At 45.3% G+C, this 21,775-nt stretch overlaps 1 protein-coding gene across 2 annotated transcripts in view; it reads right to left on the bottom strand.

Moving 5' to 3' along the window:
* LOC117369022 (transmembrane protein 189-like) overlaps nt 1–21,412 on the bottom strand; it is a 73,561-nt gene extending 52,149 nt beyond the window's left edge. The window contains exon 1 of one of the 2 annotated variants that reach the window (XM_033962912.1): nt 21,015–21,412. In XM_033962912.1, the coding sequence (XP_033818803.1) occupies nt 21,015–21,162 (148 nt within the window). In that variant the 5' untranslated portion in view covers nt 21,163–21,412. The remainder of the gene's footprint in view (nt 1–21,014) is intronic. The other variant, XM_033962911.1, reaches the window with a different exon arrangement.
* Nucleotides 21,413–21,775: the final 363 nt, after the last annotated feature.

Here is a 21,775-nt window from a genome sequence, read left to right as displayed (position 1 = left end):
TCCCACAGAAAATTACAAAGAAAATGAGCCTCTCTCATGGTGGGTGCTTGTCATTTTTGGGTAAACCTTCAATCTTCTCCTCACCCTTCCTAGAACCATATCATACTTTAATATTGAACTTACTTTCCTAACCACTCGCCATTTGGAAGAACTGGGATCGCCTTAACTTTACTTTTTGGTGGGCAAATTTATGTTTAAGCTATAGGTATGAAAAGATGAATGCGGATATGCTGGGGCATACTAAGAGATTCGAGTTAATTTGGGGCCCATTGACGTCTTTTATGGATTCATTATAGTTGTCTTTTCCTTTATTTCTATTGGTATAATAAACACACACAGCCAGGGGTCGGGGGTCGGTATTTCTTTTGTACGTTTATGAAAATGATGGTTGCGTGGGTTAAAAAAAAAAAAAAAAAAAGTTGTATGATTCTGATTGATTATAAGATTCTGATATGATTACTATTATTTGTATAGATATTGTATTGCATTTTTGTTAGCTTTAGAAATGCAATAAAGATTTATATAAAAAAAAAGAAAAAGAAAAAAGAACTTACTTTCCTATTTTTCAGAAATATTAATGTCTGATTAATGCGACACAGATTTTTTTTGGGGGGTGGACAACGACTCATGGAGAAGTCTGCCTAATGATGAAATCAGCTCAGGAAATACTTTCAGAGTTAGTAAATGTCAGCTGTCAGTAGTCATTAAAGAGTTAGAGAAACAAAAGACTGGTTTATCTTGCCAGATTGCTTCTGGGTCTCCGTTTGTGGCCACATTAAGTTTAAAAGCAAGCATTAATCATTCTGATACGACACCACAGCCTGCAAACATTTTTAAATACACCAAGAGGGCCTAAAAGATAAAAAGTACAACTGTGTCCTGTTCAGCTTGAGAAAAGCCTGTTGTACAACATAACCCCACTTAGTTAAGAACCTAAGAATTGCCATACTGGAACTGAGCAAAGGTCCATTAAGCCCAGTATCCTCTTTCCAACCCAGTATCTACCTAGATCCCAAGTAGTAAAACAGATTTTATGCTGCTTATCTGGGGCGAGAAGAAGGTAGGGAGGTACAAAGGAAAAACAGGTCAGAATGCCGATAGAGTAGTCAGGTTGGAGATCATTCAAAGCAGACACTAGAGATGAGTTTTTATTTATTTAAATCGTTTTCTATCCCGTTATCCCCAAAGAGCTCAGAACGGGTTAAACATACATAATATATATACATTTAACAGATTACAATTTGTACTGAATTTGCCATAATTTACGTTACATGTTATTATCTTAACTTGACACATACTAATACAGTGGAACCTTGGTTTACGAGCATAATTCGTTCCAGAAGCATGCTCGTAAACCAAATTACTCATATATCAAAGTGAGTTTCCCCATAGGAAGTAAGAGAAACTCACTTGATTGGTTCCACCTCCTCCCTTCCCCCCCCTGCGGCCACCGGCGCTGCTCCACCCCACCCTACCACATCCCCAAAAGACCCCCCCCCACACCCCTGAGGCCACTGGTGCGCTTCCACATCCCCCCCGCAAACTGGCATCATCTCCCCCCCCTCTTGAACGCCCACCCAAACTGAAGCCTTACTCCCATCTGGCACCGGCACACAGCACCATTCCACAGGAAGTGCCGGTGCCAGAAGATCGTGCTGTTTGCCGGACTGGGTCTTGAGCATCTGCGCATGCTCAAGGTCTCCTGGCTCCCGCCTCTCTGAGATTCTCGGAGAGAGATGGGAGCCAGAAGGCCTTGAGCATGCGAAGATGCTCAAGGCCCAGTCCAGCAAGCAGCACGATCTTCGGCACCAGCACCTCCTGTGGGATGGTGCTGCGTGCCGGTGCCAGATGGGGGTAAGGCTTCAGTTTGGGTGGGCGTTCACGAGGGGGGGGGGGGCGATGCCGGTTAGCAAGTAGGCAGCGTTCATGGGCAGGGGGATTTGCAAATCGAGTCAATGCTCGGTTTGTGAGTCACGATTTGCGAAAATGTTTTGCTCGTCTTGAAAAACACTCTCAAACAGAGGTTTGACTGTACACATAATTTACAATTTACCATAGTTAGACTTACAGTGCAAGCTTTCTAGTACAAGTTTTATTCTAATTGACACACACAGACAGTTTACAGGTTTGATTTGCCATAGTTACAGTACAAGATTTTACAATACAAGTTTTCCTTCCATGACACATGGCTTTGATGCCAATATTCATTTCTTTCTGATCCATCGGTCAAGGGTAGGGGAGTTAGGTGAAGATGTATGTTTTTATTGCTTTCCTAAAGTTGAGGAGTCCTTCAAGGGATCTGATCTGCGAGGGCAGTCGATTCCAGTGGTTCGGTATGATGTGGGAGTAGGAACATTGTTTGGCGGTTTGTAGTCGAAGGGCACGACCAGGGAGCGTTTTGAGGCATATATTTCATCCCGGGAGCAGAGGGACCGGTTTGGCACATACGGAGGAAGCTTAGCCATCACATAGGCCAGCACCATGTCCTAAAAGGATTTGAACATTAGCATCAGGCTCAGCATATGGGCATATGGGCAGCCAGCATATGGGCAGCCAGTGAGTCGATGATAGGGTCTGGGAGAAAGGGTCATGGGCACAGAGGTTTTTTAGAAGCATGATTGTCCATGTTGGAGATGTTGTAGGTTCTTTGCTACGAGACCGTTGAATAGCGCATTGCAGTAATCCATGAGGGAGAGTACTAAGGCACAGAGTAGTTGGGTGAAGTTGGTTTTTTTTTAAAAAATAGTGATATTTGTGAGCTGAGATGCAGAGGAAGAGAATTCCTTAAACTGGGACCAAAGTGGCTGAATGCAATTTCCTGTGAGATACTGAGTCAGAGGGGAGAGGAAATGGGAGCAGGTTACCAGTGGAAGAGCTAAGAGTATGTTGTGGTTATAGAGGACCAGTTTGTTAATATAGGCTGGGGGCTGTAGGAAGGCCCGACTGCCTTACTGTGGTTACAACCAAAGCTCTTTACATATAATATGTCAGTACTTATTTTGTACCTGAAACAATGAAGGGTTAAGTGACTTGCCCAGAGTCACAAGGAGCTGCAGTAGGCCGAAACCTTACTTGTTACTCTGATGTCACACAAAGCATCAGCCACATAATCCATTCTTTCCTTAATCATGCAGGGACAAGCATCCCCCAGCATCAAGGGACTAGTCCGCAATTTTGTATGACAGGCACGTGCCACAAAGCAGGCAGCTGCTACCGTTTTGATGCCCAAAGCCAGTGCTTCAAATTGTCTTAAGGATTCTGTGCATCTTTCAGCATTACACTGCCTTCACTAGGAAGGGAGGTGTGCTTAGTCAGTTGCGCTACTGCGGAGTCCACTTTCAGCTGTGAAAACAGCTGTTGGCAGTCCAGAGCCATCGGATATAACCAAGACATAGCTTTGGCCACCTTTAAGAAGCCCTCAGACAATTCCCACTAGTGACTAAGGAGGTAAAGTCTGGATGAGCAGGAAAAAAGTTTGTCCGTGTATCAGTACTGCTCACAATGGTGTACTGGGAGGTGGTGGGTTGCTGGACATTGAGCTGCAAAGTGTAAAAACAGTGTCAGAAACAACATGGGAAACTGAAGCACACTTGAAATTCAACACACTGAGGGATCATCCCATGATCCGCAGCCACCCCTGCCTGGAGAGTGAGTAGCACCTCCTTTTAATTGTAAAAGTATTTGTGCTGGCCTGCTTGTGCTTATCAGCACATTCGCTGGAGTTAACACAAGCAACCTCTTCAGAAACAGCTGCACTATGCCCGGAAACCTCAAGGGAGTTCCCCTTTGGGTAACTTAACTCTTAAGTGACAGCATCTAAGGATTGATGGCTTCTCCATGGAAGATTCTCGATTGGACTGTGCAGGAATAAATGCCTTATGTAGCCTGACTCAACCCTGGTTGTTGATAGAAAATACTTATTTTATAATGCTACTGGAAACAATAATGATGATAAGTACTGAGGCAAGTCTCTTCCCTTAAAGAACTTACAATCTAAGAGGGTACCTAAGGAAATGGGAGACAAAGTGACTTGCCCAAGGTCACTATCAGTGTGAGTGAAATTTGAACACCGATTTTTCTAGTTCTCAAATCATTGTTCTAACCAGGACACATTTCCTCAAGGCAAATATGGTTTTCATGAGGAAAAAAAAAGTGCTAAGTTGTTAGTTTTATAGATGTACAAGATATAAACTACATGTAATAGTCTTGACAGTTTTGAGGGATGAAAATGCCATCCAACCTGCCCAATTTTCTTCCAATTAATCTCTTCTTTCTCTTTACTTCCTTGCAACGAAGGATCCTTATGTGCTCATCCCAGACTTACCTTATATACTTGAATTTAAACATAAGAACATAAGAACATAAGAAATGCCTCCGCTGGGTCAGACCCGAGGTCCATCGCGCCCAGCAGTCCGCTCACGCGGCGGCCCAACAGGTTCAGGACCTGTGCAGTAAATTTCTATCCATACCCCTCTATCCCCTTTTCCAGCAGGAATTTGTCCAAACCTTTCTTAAACCCCAGTACTGTACTCTGCCCTATAACTTCCTCTGGAATTGTATTCCAGGTATCCACCACCCGTTGTGTAAAGAAGAATTTCCTAGCATTAGTTTTGAATTTGCCTCCTTTCAACTTTTCCGAATGCCCTCTTGTTTTTTTATTCTCTGAAAGTTTGAAGAATCTGTCCCTCTCTACTCTCTCTATGCCCTTCATGATCTTGTAAGTCTCTATCATATCCCCTCTTAATCTTCTCTTTTCTAGGGAAAAGAGTCCCAGTTTTTCCAATCTCTCAGCATATGAAAGGCTTTCCATCCCCTTTATCAGTCGTGTCGCTCTCCTCTGAACTCTCTCGAGCAATGCCATATCCTTCTTAAGGTACGGTGACCAATACTGGACGCAGTACTCAAGATGTGGGCGCACCATTGCCCGATACAGCGGCAGGTAACCTTCCCCCCCCCCAAAAAAAAAAAAAAAAAAAAGGTTGACTCAACTATAAAACGTGGGGCCTGCCAGGCTCTGCACCCTGTTCCCCCTCCCTTGCTGCTCTTCTGCCAGGCTCTGCATCCAGCCCCTTTCCCTCCCTGGCTCTGTACCCTTCCCCCCATCCAATGCCTTGCAGGCCTCCACTGGACCTGCCATGAGACCCGACGGTCCAGCGGTGGCCGGGACAGGAGGGATCCCTCCTGTCCCAGCCCGATTCTAATTATTTTTATCTCCATCACGCCTCCCCCGAGTATCTTAAGTATCCCTGGTGGTCCAGTGGTGAATCGCGGCAGGAGCGACCTTCCTTCGCTCCTGCCCATGCAGAACCTCTAGCTAATTGGCTGCCATGAGTTCTTCTCTCATTCCTTCCCTTGCTGCAATGGGAATGAGGAAAGAGATCCAGAGTGCATCTCTCCCACATCCAACATTTCTCTCTCTCATCTCCTGGATCATGTGCAGCATTTTTCTCCACTGCCCACCAGCCCCATACCCAACATCTCTCCTTCTATCACCCCTCTCCAGCACCATGCCACATCTCTCCCTCCATCACTAGGTCCAACATTCCTCCCCCTTGCATCCCCTTCAATCTGTCCCTCTGTTCTCTCTCCACCACATCTAACATTTCTCCCTCTCATCCTTTTCTTCCCCGTGCATCTCTACCTCACTCCTCTCTCTCTCCCCAAGTCCAATTTTCATCTCTTTCTTCTTTTCTCCATGTGCACCATCTATTTCCCTCTCACTTACACACCCATGCCCAACAATTCTTCCTTTCTATTCCCTCCCTCCTATGTCCAAGTTAGTACCTACTTTCTACCTCCTTCCCTTGTGTCCCATGTTCATGCCCCCTCCCTTCCTTTTGTGTCCCGAGTCCGTGGCCCCCTCCTTGCCTTTAAGCCTTTGGCTCAAATTCGTGCCCCTCCTATGACCAAAAGCACTCCATCCCCCCTCCATTCTCCCTTTGTCCTATGTTGATATTCCCTCTCTCCCTTACTTGCTCACTCTAGGGCCACACTCGCACCCTTCAGGGCCATCCAGCTGGGCTCCTCCTTCCTACCTTCAGCCACACTTGTTTGTAGGGATACAGGCAGTGGCTCTTGCATGCTGCTGACCTGCAAGCCTTCCCTCTGACATCAGTGGGAAGGCTTCCGGATCAGCCACATGCAGCGTGCAAGAGACGATGCCTGCGTCCCTGCAAACAAGTGCAGCTGAAGGTGGGAAGGACTGTTGAAATAGCACAGTTACTTACCGTAACAGGTGTTATCCAGGGACAGCAGGCAGATATTCTTGACTGATGGGTGACGGCACCGACGGAGCCCCGGTACGGACAATTTTAGAGTGATTGCACTCTAAGAACTTTAGAAAGTTCTAGCTCGGCCGCACCGCGCACGCGCGAGTGCCTTCCCGCCCGACAGAGGCGCGCGGTCCCTCAGTTAGTATAAGCCAGCTAAGAAGCCAACCCGGGGAGGTGGGTGGGACGCAAGAATATCTGCCTGCTGTCCCTGGATAACACCTGTTACGGTAAGTAACTGTGCTTTATCCCAGGACAAGCAGGCAGCATATTCTTGACTGATGGGTGACCTCCAAGCTAACAAAAGAGGGATGGAGGGAAGGTTGGCCATTAGGAAAACAAATTTTGCAAAACAGATTGGCCGAAGTGTCCATCCCGTCTGGAGAAAGCATCCAGACAATAATGAGATGTAAAAGTGTGAACTGAGGACCAAGTAGCAGCCTTGCAGATTTCCTCAATAGGAGTGGAACGGAGGAAAGCTACAGATGCTGCCATTGCTCTGACTCTATGGGCCGTGACAGAACCTTCCAGTGTCAGTCCGGTCTGAGCATAACAGAATGAAATGCACGCTGCCAGCCAATTAGACAACGTACGTTTAGAAACGGGACGTCCCAATTTATTTGGATCAAAGGACAGAAAAAGTTGGGGAACTGATCTGTGGGGTTTCGTACGCTCTAGATAGTAAGCCAGAGCCCTTTTACAATCCAAAGTATGTAGAGCTTGTTCTCCAGAATGAGAATGAGGTTTTGGAAAGAAAACAGGCAGAACAATGGATTGGTTGAGATGGAATTCAGAGACAACCTTAGGGAGAAACTTTGGATGTGTACGCAGAACCACCTTGTCATGGTGAAAAACCGTAAAAGGTGGATCTGCGACCAGTGCATGAAGCTCACTGACCCTCCTGGCAGAGGTAAGAGCAATAAGGAAAAGCACTTTCCAAGTAAGAAACTTGAAAGGAGAGGTAGCCAAAGGTTCAAATGGAGGCTTCATTAAGGCAGAAAGAACCACATTGAGATCCCAGATAACAGGAGGGGCTTTAAGAGGTGGTTTCACATTGAAAAGCCCTCGCATGAACCTGGACACCAGGGGATGAGCTGAGAGAAGTTTTCCATGGACTGGCTCATGAAAAGCTGCAATGGCACTGAGGTGGACTCTGATGGACGAGGACTTAAGGCCAGAGTCAGACAAAGAGAGCAAATAGTCCAACAACGTCTCCACTGCCAGGGAAGTGGGATCAAGATGATGAAGAAGACACCAGGAGGAAAATCTCGTCCACTTCTGATGGTAACATTGCAGAGTGGTTGGTTTCCTGGAGGCATCCAGAATGGAACGAACAGGCTGAGATAAAAGAGTATCATGAGATGTCAGCCCGAGAGATACCAAGCTGTCAGGTGCAGAGACTGGAGGTTGGGATGTAGAAGGGTCTCCTGCTGTTGCGTAAGCAGAGAAGGAAACAGAGGAAGAAGAAAAGGTTCCCTGGAACTGAGTTGAAGTAGAAGGGAGAACCAATGTTGCCTGGGCCACCTCGGAGCAATCAGAATCATTGTGGCTCGTTCCCTCTTGAGCTTGAATAAGGTTCTCAACATTAGAGGCAGAGGAGGGAAGGCGTACAGGAACAGATTCGACCAGTCGAGGAGAAAAGCATCCGCTGCCAGACGGTGAGGAGAGTAAAGTCTGGAGCAGAATAGGGGCAGCTGATGATTGTGAGGAGCTGCAAAGAGGTCTATCTGAGGAGTGCCCCATTGAGTGAAGATAGACTGCAGAGTTACAGGATCGAGTGTCCACTCGTGAGGTTGGAGAATTCTGCTGAGTTTGTCCGCTAAAGAATTCTGTGCTCCCTGAATGTAGATAGCTTTCAGGAAGAGATGGTGATCTATGGCCCAATTCCAGATCTTTTGGGCTTCTTGGCATAAAAGGCGAGAGCCTGTCCCACCCTGTTTGTTGATGTAGTACATTGCAACCTGATTGTCTGTGCACAACAGAAGGACCTGAGGAAAGAGAAGATGTTGGAAGGCCTTGAGGGCATAAAACATCGCTCTGAGTTCCAGGAAATTGATTTGATGCTTCTTTTCCTGGGCTGTCCAAAGACCTTGAGTCTGGAACTCGTTCAAGTGAGCTCCCCATGCATAAAGAGAGGCGTCGGTGGTGATGACTAGTTGATGAGGAGGCTGATGGAACAGAAGACCTCTGGATAGATTTGAGGATACCAACCACCATTGAAGAGACTGACGAAGAGATGATGTCACAGATATGTGTCGTGAGCAAGGATCCGTCGCTTGGGACCACTGAGTAGCAAGGGTCCATTGAGGAGTGCGCAGGTGAAGACGTGCGAGGGGCGTGACATGAACTGTAGATGCCATGTGCCCCAAGAGTACCATCATTTGCCTGGCTGAGATGGAAGGTAGTGAAAGCACCTGCTGACATAGAGACTGAAGGGTCTGAAGACGATTGGATGGTAGGAAAGCTCTCATGAGGAGTGTGTCCAGGATCGCTCCAATGAATTGAAGTCTCTGAGTGGGGATGAGATGAGATTTGGGTAGATTGATCCCGAACCCCAGAATTCGTAGAAACAAGATGGTTTGGTTGGTGGCCAGTAGAACTGCTTGAGCGGATGTGGCCTTGATTAACCAGTCGTCCAGGTAAAGAAAGACCTGGAGGTGGTGAGAGCGTAGAAATGCCGCTACCACAATGAGACACTTGGTGAAGACCCTTGGAGAGGAGGCAAGGCCGAAGGGTAGCACCTTGTATTGGTAATGACAATGATTGATCATGAAACGGAGATACTGTCTTGAGGTTACATGGATCGGTATGTGAGTGTATGCCTCTTTGAGATCGAGGGAGCATAGCCAGTCGTTTTGATTGAGAAGAGGATAAAGGATGGCTAAAGAAAGCATCTTGAATTTTTCTTTTACCAGATGTTTGTTGAGATCGCGGAGATCCAAAATTGGTCTGAGATCTCCTGTTTTTTTGGGGACTAGAAAATAACGGGAGAAGAATCCCTGCCCTTTTTGATCTAAAGGAACTTCTTCTATAGCGTTCAGAAAGAGGAGGGATTGGACTTCCTGAATAAGGAGGGTAGATTGAGGACTGTTCAAAGCAGACTCTTTTGGCAGGCTTTGAGGCGGAAGAGTCTGAAAGTTGAGAGAGTAGCCGTGGCGGATGATGTTGAGGACCCATTGGTCCGAAGTGATAACTTCCCACCGGCTGAGGAACAGAGAAAGTCGACCTCCTATAGGTTGAGGCAGGAGAGCAGGAATAGGAATACTGGCTATACTGTGGAGAATGAAGTCAAAAGGGCTGTGACTTCTGCTGAGGAGGTGGTTTCACAGGTTGCTGCTGTGGCTGCTGTCTGGGAGGCTGACGTTGTTGCTGCCTCTGACGCCTGGGTTGCTGAGCAGTGGTAGGTAATGGCCGAGCTGTGAAGCGGCGTTGATAGGCCGACTGCTGCCTATATGGTTTTGGCTGAGGAGGCTTCTTTTTATTTTTAAGCAGGGTATTCCAGCGTGTCTCATGAGCAGAGAGCTTTTGTGTGGTTGAGTCCATGGATTCCCCAAAGAGCTCATCCCCTAGGCACGGGGCGTTGGCTAACCGATCCTGATGATTAACATCAAGCTCGGATACCCGAAGCCAGGCCAGGCGACGCATAGCCACCGACATTGCTGTCGCTCTGGATGTAAGTTCAAAGGTGTCATATATGGATCTAACCATGAACTTACGTAATTGAAAAAGAGACGACAAGCAGGTATGAAAAGAGTGATGTTTTCGTGAAGGAAGATACTTTTCGAAGGAAGCCATGGTGGTAAGGAGATGCTTCAAATAAAAAGAAAAATGAAAAGCATAATTGCTAGCTCTATTTGCTAACATAGCATTTTGGTAGAGCCTCTTACCAAATTTATCCATGGCTCTACCCTCTCTGCCAGGAGGTACCGATGCATATACACTGGCTCCTGAAGATTTTTTAAGGGTGGATTCGACAAGTAAGGATTCGTGTGGAAGTTGAGGTTTGTCGAACCCAGGAATGGGAATTACCTTATATAGAGAATCCAGTTTACATGGGGCCCCTGGGACAGTTAAAGGAGTCTCTAAATTCTTATAGAAAGTCTCCCTCAAGATGTCATGAAGAGGGAGTTTCAAAAATTCCTTTGGAGGCTGGTCAAAATCAAGGGCATCCAAAAAAGCTTTGGACTTTTTGGATTCAGCCTCCAAAGGAATGGACAAGGAGTCACACATCTCTTTCAAAAAGCAGGAGAAAGAGGAAGTGACCTGTTTGGAGGATGGGTCAGGGACAGCTGAATCCTCCTCCTCTGAGGAACATTCGCCTTCAGAAAGAAAGGGTTCCTCTGAGTCTCCCCACAGATCAGGATCCCTGACATGGGAAGCATGGTCCCGAGACTCAGGTGTCGATGATTGTAAGTGTCGGGTTTTGCACACCGACTTACCCGACCTCATCGATATTGAGTCAGGAGATGTTATCGGTCGCACCGGTGCCGAAGTCTGTACCGATTGATGGTGAGCTCTCGGCTCCGGTGCAAGAACTGGCATCGATACCGATGAGGTTAGTTGAAGCGGTACCGAAATAGTGGAAGCAGGTAACACAGGTTGTTCCACAATCGGTACCGGTAGCTCGGTGCGGGCCGGCACCGGAAGGTTCGGAGCCAGGATAGCAGGGAGGAGCTGTTTTAATTGGTCCTTAAGCTGCACCTGAAGGATGGCCGTGATGCGGTCATCAAGGGATGGCACCGGTACCGCCTTTTTCTTCTGCGGTACCTGCGGTGCCGCTCGACGCCCCGGAGATGAGGAGCCCGATGTCGAGGGACTCACCTCTATAGGGGCGGAGCGCTTCCGCTGGCGTCTCACAGTCGGCAGGATTGGACTCACTGCACTCGAGACCGGAGGACGCTCCAGCGGGGAAGGCTTCTTAGCCGGCTTACCTGACTGGTGAGACGCCGGTGCGGAATCACGCGGCGTCGAAGAAGAGGGTGCCGACTGAATCGGTGCCGAAGCTGGAGTCGATGGAACGGGGTCGGACATCTCGGCACCGAACAGTAATCGCTGCTGGATTTGGCGATTTTTTAATGTCCGTTTTTTTAGAGTGGCACAGCGGGTGCAAGTAGAGGCCTGATGCTCAGGACCCAAACACTGTAAACACCAGTTGTGTGGGTCCGTGAGAGATATAGGCCGAGCACACCGCTGGCACTTTTTAAAACCCGGTTGAGGGGGCATGAAAGGGAAAACGGCTTCAGCCAAATCGAAGGCCGAGGCTTCGATGGTGGCAGAAGGCCCCGCCGGGGAAAGATCAAATTAAAGAAAAATTAAGGATTTTTTTTTTTTTTTTTTTACAAAATAGAAAAAATAAAAGAAATAAGGTAAATAGTCAAAAGTTTACGCGAGCGGGAAGGCAAAGAGAAAAAAGTTTCAACAGCCGTTGAAAAACGCGTCTTCTTAGCTCCGCGGAAACTAAGAAACTGAGGGACCGCGCGCCTCTGTCGGGCGGGAAGGCACTCGCGCGTGCGCGGTGCGGCCGAGCTAGAACTTTCTAAAGTTCTTAGAGTGCAATCACTCTAAAATTGTCCGTACCGGGGCTCCGTCGGTGCCGTCACCCATCAGTCAAGAATATGCTGCCTGCTTGTCCTGGGATAAAACTGGGATCCCCGACTGAGCCGGAAGGCTTCCCTGCAATGTCAGCTTCAACACTGGAGGGAAGCCTTCCGGGTTGGCTTAAGCGATAAAGCTGGAGGGCAGGAAGGAGGGCACGGGATCCCTGGCAGCAGCAGCGACTGAGGAGGAAGGGGAGCTGGAGACCTGCTCAGTGCCTCATACCCCCCACAAGCACGCTGAGAAACACCAATCTAAGGTACATGGGGGAGGCGTGAGGGAGATAAAATTAATTAGAATTGGGCTGGGACAGGAGGGATCTCTCCTGTCCCAGCCACCGCTGGACTACCAGGTCTCATGACAGGCCCGGCAAAGGCCTGCAAACAGGGTTGGGAGGGTGGCGGGTCAGTGCTGACTTGAATATATACAGCGACCCTCATTTTTGGGCCCAAAAATCTCTGTTTATATTAAAGTATATACAGAATTTAATATTAACATATTTGCTTCTTCTATGGTTTTACTCCTAGCTGAGTTACAACTTCATACGCATAATTAAAAACCTTACTATATAACAAAGCTCTTACAAACAGTTCAAGGTAAAAAAATCACATCTAACACCATCTCTACTCCTAGTTTAAGGGGCAAAACACAACTCATTTCAAGAGGAAAAGCTTTTCTTAAATAGATATGCTTTTATTGGTTTCTGAAAATTGAGAAAATAAGCTTCTAATATGTAAAGCTAGACATCACTTTCTTGAACTGTTTTTGCCTTCATTACCTGCACAGAGAGGTTATTTAATGCCTCCACCACCTTTTCAGTACAGTAATGTATTTTCTAGCGTTCCTCCCAAGTCTAACCTATCATGCCAAAACCACAAAATCATAAGGTCTGATAATTAAAAGGCAAATTGAGTAATCAAGACCTTGCATTATTGCACACTGATTAGCTGTCATTTTTTCCCTCATTGAAAGAAAAAGGTTTTCCGAACAAAGAAGCATCTTACCCCACGTCCTTTTTCAACTAGAAATTAAGTACTTATCAAAGGAATAACAATGAGTATTAAACAACTGTTTTATTCTTAGTGTTTTCCCATCACGCATAAGCCCCTTTTATCAAGCTGTACTAGCCGGCACGGTAAATGCGCCAGCACTCATAGAATTCCTATGAACATCGGAGCATTTACCTCGCTGTCCCGTGCTAAAAAACTTTGATAAGGGGGGGGGGGGGTGTCATATTTTCCACAGTGAATATGCTCAGCATGCCAAAAGCATGCATGATACTTAAGGTGACCATACGTCCCGTTTTCAACGGGACAGTCTCGTAATTGGACTGACCGTCCCGTTGTCCCGAGCCACCGCTTCGGGACGCCGAAATGTTCCGTTTTCAGGGACAGTGTCCCGAAGCTGTGCGTGGGGACAAGGGGACGGTCGGTCCAACGCCAAACACCTGCAGTGTTCTCCGCGCCCGGCTAATCCTGCTGCTGCCGCCGATGCTCCTTCCCGGGCTGACTTCCACATGCAAACTGAACCCACGCTCTGGGCTCTAACGTGTGTGTGCCGGCTTCCCTTCTCTTCCCTCCGAAACTGGAAGTTACGTCCCGGGGGGAGGAGAAGAGAAGGGAAGCCGGCACGCACAAGTTAGAGCCTTGGAGCAGGAGTTCACTAAGGGCAGCGACTAAGCGAGACACAGAGGGAAGCTTACACCTTGCTTCGGGCCTTCCTCGCTGCCAGGTCTGACTCCTGCCTACTTTCTGTTTCCGCAAGGCAGGACCCGGCAACGAGGAAGGCCCGAAGCAAGTTGTAAGCTTCCCTCCATCGCTGACCTATGGAAGATAGATCAGCAATGGAGGGAAGCTTGTGACTCTGCCGATGGGAGGGATGGGAAGAGAAATGATGCTGCTGCACCCAAGGGGGGGAGGGGGGAATAGAAAAGCTGTTGCACCCGAGGGAGGAAGAGAAAAGCTGCTACTGCACTCAATTGGGGAGGGGTTAGGGGAAGAGAAGTGCTGCTGCTGCACCCAACTGGGAAGAGAGAGGGAAAAAGGAAGACCAGGGAAGGGAGAGGAGAGGAAAGAGATGCCAAGACCATGGGAAAGGAAAGGCTACCAGACCATGGAGAGGGGAGAGATGTCAGGGTATATGGGGGGAGGGGGAGGAGACAGATGCCAGACCAGGAAGAAGGAAGGAGAGAAAGGAAGAAGAGATGCCAGATGTGGGAGGGGGAGATGGAAGGAGAGGAGAGAGATCAGAAGGAGATAGAGATGCCAGACAATGGGGTGGAGTGGGAAGGAAGGAAGGAAAGGAGAAGAGAGAGATGCCAGAGCATAGGGGAAGGGGTGGAGACAAAGACTGGAAGGCAATGATGGGGACATAGGAAGGAGGAACCGAGAACACTAAGGATATAGGAAGGGGCATTAAGGACATAGGAAGGAGGCACTGGGGGCACTAAGGACATAGGAAGGAAGGAGGGAGGGAATAGAAAGGGACAATTGTTGGGTCTGAGTGCAGAAAGAAAGAAATGAAAGAAAGGATGCACAGTCAGAAGGAAATGCAACAAGAGACTCATGAAATCACCAGACAGCAAAGGTAGGAAAAATGATTTTATTTTCAATTTAGTTATCAAAATGTGTCAGTTTTGAGAATTTATATCTGCTGTCTATATTTTGCACTATATTTATCTATTTTTCTATAGTTACTGAGGTGACATTGCATATTTAAAGTCATTTGCCTTGACATCTTTGAAACCCCCCAAATATAAATGATAATTAACATTTTCTCTGCGTTTAGTGTGCTTTGTAGTTTTTTTTTAATTTTAAGGTTACCATTATGAATTAATATGAAGATATGTATACATGAAAAATGAATGGGAGAAATTGGGGATGGGATTGGGGGGCGGGACTGAGCATTAATAGATGTCCCCTTTTGATTAAAAAAATAAATGGTCATCTTAATGATACTGTGATATACATACCCAAGAGTTCTATCCCCCAAATGAAGTTTGCCATGAGGAAAAAAAAACATTATGAATGCAAGACTCTTGCTCGATTTCCAGCCTATGACATAAGCTTATCTTAGAAAAGAAAAACAAATTAGAAGCAACCATCATGCAAAGCAGCACACTACACACAGGATAATCTGTCGCCCCACTCTTATGTGTTCTGGAATCACAGTAGGAAGTTATGACACTAAATTTATTTTTCATGATGGAATGCATTACAAACAAGGCAGGAATGGTACGTTAAAAGTCAGCCAACTGAAACTAGCAGATCCATTTGACTATAAGATGTGTAACAAGTAATTCTAATGAGACGTTTACTCAGATTTGCAGCTTATAATTAAGATTGCAGTGACAGTTTTGACATTTTAGGATGCTTTAACCTAATGGCTCCACACCTGGAGATCGCCTCCATAAAAAAAGGGGGAGCAGCTCATCTACCGAGGCTAGCAAGAGCAAATCTATTTTGTCAACTATTTTATTTATTAAGAAATTTATAACCCACCTTTATTCAAGGTGGGTTATAACAAAACCAACCAACTAGTTGATTGTTGCCATTTTCCACGCTATTTCACCATCAGACCACTGCTTTAAACATATCTAAAATAACACATTTCCATCATCTACAATATTTTTGGTCTCATTTAAAACGTGCATTATACAGTGTATTAATATTGCTCATTGACGAAAGAAGTTGCATAGTGGTTACTAAGAACAGGAAATTACTGTACAATGCTGCAGTCAGGGAGGAAAGGAGGTTACATAGCTGCTGGACAAGGGGAACGGAATGGGTTAATGAAAAAGTGAAGTGAAGCAGACGAATCTATGGTCTTTGGCAGCTGTGTAATTGTCCCCTATGACAATATAGAAAACAAATGTGAGTTTTGAACAAAAGCATTTCTAGAGAATCTAGACCAGGCATGGGCAAACTATGGCCCAAGGACCATATCCAGCCCGCCGACCATCTGAACTCCGCCGACTGCGTGCTGAGCCGTCCACTGCCGGGTAGGCGGTGGTTGCCTAGGTGACATGGGGGGTGTGAACAAGGAGGCACGAGATACCTTGGCGTTGCAAGCCTGAGCGAGAACAGGTGCAAGCAAGCAAACAGAGAGGCAGAGACAGTGCGCTCCTGCTCCCAGGTCAGGTAAGGTCCGGCCGCAGCAAATGCAAGAAACTGCCCCCTCGCTTCCAACTAGAGAGGTGCCTGCACAAAGAAACAGAGGCCAAGGACTGCACCCCTGCGCACCGGAACCGAAGCAAGTAAGGGAAAAGCAGCACCTCCCGCCCCCTTGCACAGACTAACTGTACCGGGAAGATGCTTGCATGCCTCTTCATATCTCTGCAAAACTTTTTCTTCCCAGGAAGGTTTCTAGATCAGAACGGGTGCAAGTCAGAGCTTTTGCTTGTTTTACAAGAAAAGAAGTGTTGACTTATGTGGGTTTCTTTTTAAACACATATATATATTGCACATCTTACGGCTCCAAGGCATTATTTTGAAACCTTGACTATTTCAGACATGCACTTGCTGACTTGCACGTTGCAGGTTACATTTTGAGTAACAAATTTTGTATAAAACTCGTATCTGTAAACTCCTGATACAATTTTATTCAAATCCTGATATAAAATAGTTATTTTTCCCCTTTCCTTTTCATAAAAGTTCACATCTGGCAAATAAGGATTATTGTATCACACCAGATAGCATGATCTTTTCGGACACAGTTTTTGCAAAGCATGCTGCACCTGCCCTCTAGATCACAAGCTGTAGGAGAAGCATTTGAAGATCAGTTTTGAAATAATTTTGTTCTAAAACTTGCTGATCATCTTTCTTGTTAATCTCTGTCGTTTCCTCCTGCAGCATCAGACACACACTCCTCCCTGTCACCCGGCCCCTCTGCAAATTTAAGAACCCATTGTGGCCCACGAGTCAAAGTTTGCCCACCCCTGATCTAGACAAAATTTTGTAGCAAGAAATTTGGCTGCTGTTCTATTTATCATGCTACTTAACAGATTGTCTCCCATAATGCTGAAAATACAAATCTTTACCTTCCCCCCTTTACATATCCATGAGAAGACAATTCATTTTCCATACTAATGATGACATGAAAAAAGAGAAGATAAATTATAAAGCAGGATATGAGAAATAACCATTTGAATTACTTCTTTGTTGTCGATTCATACACCCTTCCTTTGCCTAGTCATTATGAAACAGTCCCCTTTTATTATGAACTGAAGTCACCTAGGACATTGCCCTTATAAGTTTTAGCAGACCTGCTTGCAGAAGTCTCATTGCATACATGCACCAAGTGTAAACAATGACAGTGGTTATAAATAAGTGTGCACAACTTGAAATCAAAAACTGAAAAGAAAATGCAGCAAACACATTCAGAGAAAGAACATATGAATAAATACAAACAAAAAAACATTGAGCTGATATTTTATACTGCTGGTACAATACAAAAGTTGATGAAGACCAAGTGTGAACTCAAATATAAACATATCAACATTACAAAATCTGAGCAATATTCTGCTACTCTGTTCAACAGACAGTACCCACAAGACATCCAAGTAGTCCTACAGACAAACATTAGGTTCTTTGTTCTATGGCTTTAGGAATTAATGTAATTTGCCTTGAGCTGGCATTTAGAAAAGGCAAATTCCATTTATAGTAGGCCAACAGTTGTAATTCTAGGCCTCCCCCTCCCCCCACTAGTTCACTGCTCTGCTAGAAAGCAAATGTATATCTAGCAGTTTACCCTCAAACGTGTATATGGGGCAATTTTTTTTATGTTCCACAGTTTAATCTATATGTCCACAACCATAAATAGTATGATTTGTTAAATGTTACGTGCAATCTTATATCCCACTGAATCCTTGCAAATCCGAGTTCTAGGCGGGTTTACAGCAGCACAGTGCTACATAGAATGGTACATTCTGAGAAAGAATCAAGATGGCGATGGAGTATGTCGCGCTGGCAGATGCTCCTGACTCGCTTTGGAGAAAAATAAATTTCCTTGCTTATGGGTTTTACCCCGGAGGGGTTTTCCCTTTTTCTTTTCCTCTGCTTTAGTTCTAATGCCAAAACAATGAAGGAGACAGACGGTTTATCCTCCTATTCCCTCTGCTACTTCCACACCGCGACAGACGGTAATAACATCTTTTACCGTACATATTAATCTGGGCGCTTCTGCTGTTGGGGGAGAGAAGACTCCTGACTTAGACAACAAAGCTTTGTTGAGCCCTTTTAGACCAGAGATGCCTCCACAACCCAGGGAGTTTCAAGGAACGCCGACATCTCAGCAGGAGGCATTGGGAAATTCTTCTGATGGAAGTGCCTACGTTGCCTTTGACCCCGGAAAGGAAATCCAGCTGAACTGAACGCTGTGCCTAAAGCGCTCAGGCGTGAAGGCCCTGGCTTAGAGGCAGTGTTTGGAGGTGGTGGAAGAGTGCAGCAGATTTCATCTGATCAGATAGCAGGGGAAAATGTTATACCAACTCTCAAACATTTGGTAAAGCCTTCAGTGGTGACTATGGACTCATTATGGGGAGCTATTGAGAGCTTATATCAGGTATGTTCCTTTTTCGTCTCTACTACTACCAATTCTTCTAAACAGATAAACAAATTGGAGGAAAATCTACAGCAACAAACCTCTAGAATGGATTCTTTTGAAAAGTCATTCTCTGATGTAAAAGTTCAGATTAATCAGCAATTGAGGGATAAAATTGTGTTAATAAGGTAGAATATCTGGAAAATGCAAATAGGAATGGTAATCTGCGTTTTTTAAACTTCAGTTTCCAGATTATTTTCCCCAAAAGACTAGTTTCAAAAAATTTTGATGTCAGTTTTGAAATACTCAAGAGACGAATATTCCTCCTGTACAAAAAATGTATTATGTCAATTTGGATAAACCTGTAGGAAATGTGGCCGAGGAAACTGGTGCACTAGACCTTACAGGGTTTCTAGAAACATCTCAAATGGAAAATGAATCTAGGGCTACGTTACTAGTGACATTTGTATTTATACAGGATAAGGAAGTTTGTTCTATAGATCAGAAAGAGTTGAATTTTTTGGCTCCAAAATAGTTATATTTCCTGATGTGTCTAAATAGACGCAGCTCAGACGAAATAAGTTTTTGTCTTACCGTCAATCTGTATTAAATTTAGGACCAACCTTTCAATTGTGTTTCCCCTTTAAACGTTGTATATCTTATCAGAATAATAGATATGTGTTCTATGAACCGGAACAATTATAATTTTTCTTGGAAGGGAAAGCTACCTCTAGAACCCCAGATGTTGATGTTAATGCTTAATAATATCTAAATGGTCACTGAATTTGATTAACAGTTCACGCCACCTTTCCTGTTATTTGTTTCTTATTTGAATCTATCTTCTCATAGAAAGTGTTGTTTCTTTCTCCTCTTTAAGTGGACTGTATCGGTAATGTAAATGATTCTACTTAATCGTCTTTATTTGAAATTCTGTATTTTATTCACGGTTTATCTTTGAATGTATTATAAAATGCAATAATAATAAAGAATTGTACATTCTACTGTACAGTTATACTGCACATGTTACATAAAATTGTACCTGTAATAAAAGATAAAGCGTCTAAAACAGTAAGTAACCACTAACATTGTCACTAATGCCACTAATGCATATAGACATATTTTCAGCAGGTTTTACCCACGTTGCAAAAGATTAACTTTTCAGAACACCCCCCCCCCAAAAAAAAAACAGCTTGCTGGACCCCTGCTAAAACGACTAAAGTGTTACATGCGACTTCAGAGCTCTATTGGTCATACCAACAGCAACCTAGGACTCTAATACACCTCATATGAATGCCCTAACTTACAAGTTCACTGGTCAGACATTTGGTCCAAAATCTGCTCAATTTTAAACATGAATATTAATCAGTTGTCCACGTCATACAAATCAATCATATTGTGTTCCTTTAATCCAGATATATCAATACCAGATCTCCAACCTTCTGATGACCACCCCAGACTATAAGACATTCAGAAAAGAAATAAAAACCACACTTTTCAAGAAATTCCTGAAACAGCAATAACAACACGACCTCTAAATGCTCTTAAGATCTACAACTTACCTCTCTAGATAATCATTGTAATTCTGTCCTTTTTAAATTAACCTTTTGTAATCCGCCTTGAACCGCAAGGTAATGGCGGAATAGAAACCCCTAATGTAATGTAATGTAATGTAATGTAATATATAAAAATATTTGATTTCATGATTGCCTTCGCTATCCACCATATTGTTTCCAATTGGAAAGACAATTCCAGGCTTAATTTTCAGGAATGGTGGAATCACCTTTGTGACATCAGAAAGTATGAGGAAATAACAGTCAAACAAAATAACATAGCCAGACTCACAAAAATTTGGATCCCTCTTGATGAATACGTAAGGACGCAAGTAAATCCTAATTCACTTTGCTTTGTATATTAACTATACTATATTTTGCATATTATTATGTATATTTTGGTATCTGCAGCTTGTTTTGGGGTTTTTTCTTACACTTTTGTATTTGTAACTTTAAAAAAAAAAAAATCTTTTATTAATTTCCAAACTTTAACAGTGCCAAACAATTCATTTAAACATAAACACTACAAATAAGGCACTTTAAATACACAATTCATGCATAAAACAATCATTCCCCCCATAATTAATAGATGAAGACATACTACGGAATTACAATATTATAATTAAGTAATTTTACCCCTCCCACCCACCTACCCTGGATATGTACGAAAATCAAATGTATTTGATTTTCTTGTATTTGTAACATTTCAATTAAATTTCAATTAAAAAAACAAAACAAACAACCAACACAACAGAAACCTGTGAAATACCCCAAGCCATGGTTCATTCTTCCACGGTAGCCAACTTTACCCAGCCTGAGCGCTTTCGTCCATTAACAACGTTTTGAAAGAGCCTTCAACCCACGGCAAGAAAACGTCCTCCACAACGGACATGACAACTGCACGCCGAAACTAGACAGGCTGCGTTTAGCTAGGAAAGTCTGGGCGTGAGCCTTCAAACCGAATAGCTGCCACTGACATGCCAGAGCGCTTCCTGCCTCCGCTGGGTCTGGGGCGCGCGGCCCTGGGTCCCCCCTTCCAGCCCCTCGGTTCCCCCCTTACCCGGGGAATAGAGTTCCGCCAACTCCCGGGCGCCCGCGTGCTGCGCCCCCCAGCGCGGAGGACCGCCGTCCGCCGCCGCGTCACTCTCCTCGGCCACGGGAACGAGCGGCTGCGGGGCTCCGTTCAGCTGCAGCGTCCTCCTCGCCATATTCCTCCCCGCCAGCCCTGGTGCGAGCGCAGCCAATGGCAACGGCGCCGTCGCTTCCGGGTGAAACCTCGTGACCCTGGCAAAGGCACGCGACCCGAGAACCAATCGCTGAAGGCCGGGCTCGCGAGCCACTTCGGAGGCGTCCACGAGCTGGCGTGACGCCGCGACCAATCCCGGGCGCGAAAGGGAAAGCAGAGGTTGAAGGTGGAGCGAGAGGAAGGGCGGGGCCCCCAGCTGACGGGGCGGGGCTTAGGACAGCGGCCTTTTATTACGGAGCTCGGCTGCTGCTTCGGAGGCACGTGGGAGCCGCTCCCTGCTGCTTGGTCGAAGTCACCTTTCTGGTATAGTTGGCTCTGGACTAGTTTTGTCTTTTAATAAAAAGCTATTGGGTGGAGTTAAAGGTTTCAAACGTAGTAACCCTTGCAAATTTTGAGGGGTTCCCCCCCCTCAGATGTGTGCCTATTAATTAAGGCAAAATTAAGGAGTGTTTTTACTAAGCTGTGTTAAATATCAACATCAGTGCGCACTAAGGCTTGGATTCTGTAAAGGGCATTGTTTGTCGGCTGCCTTAAAAACGGCCGTCGAGCGCGGTGCCATTTATCGAATCACGCCT

This window comes from Geotrypetes seraphini, chromosome 11 (genome assembly GCF_902459505.1).
Source record: "Geotrypetes seraphini chromosome 11, aGeoSer1.1, whole genome shotgun sequence".
In the NCBI taxonomy this organism is placed as follows: domain Eukaryota; kingdom Metazoa; phylum Chordata; class Amphibia; order Gymnophiona; family Dermophiidae; genus Geotrypetes; species Geotrypetes seraphini.
Note: the sequence above shows the minus strand (reverse complement) of the source record. Positions and strands in the feature narration are given on the sequence as shown.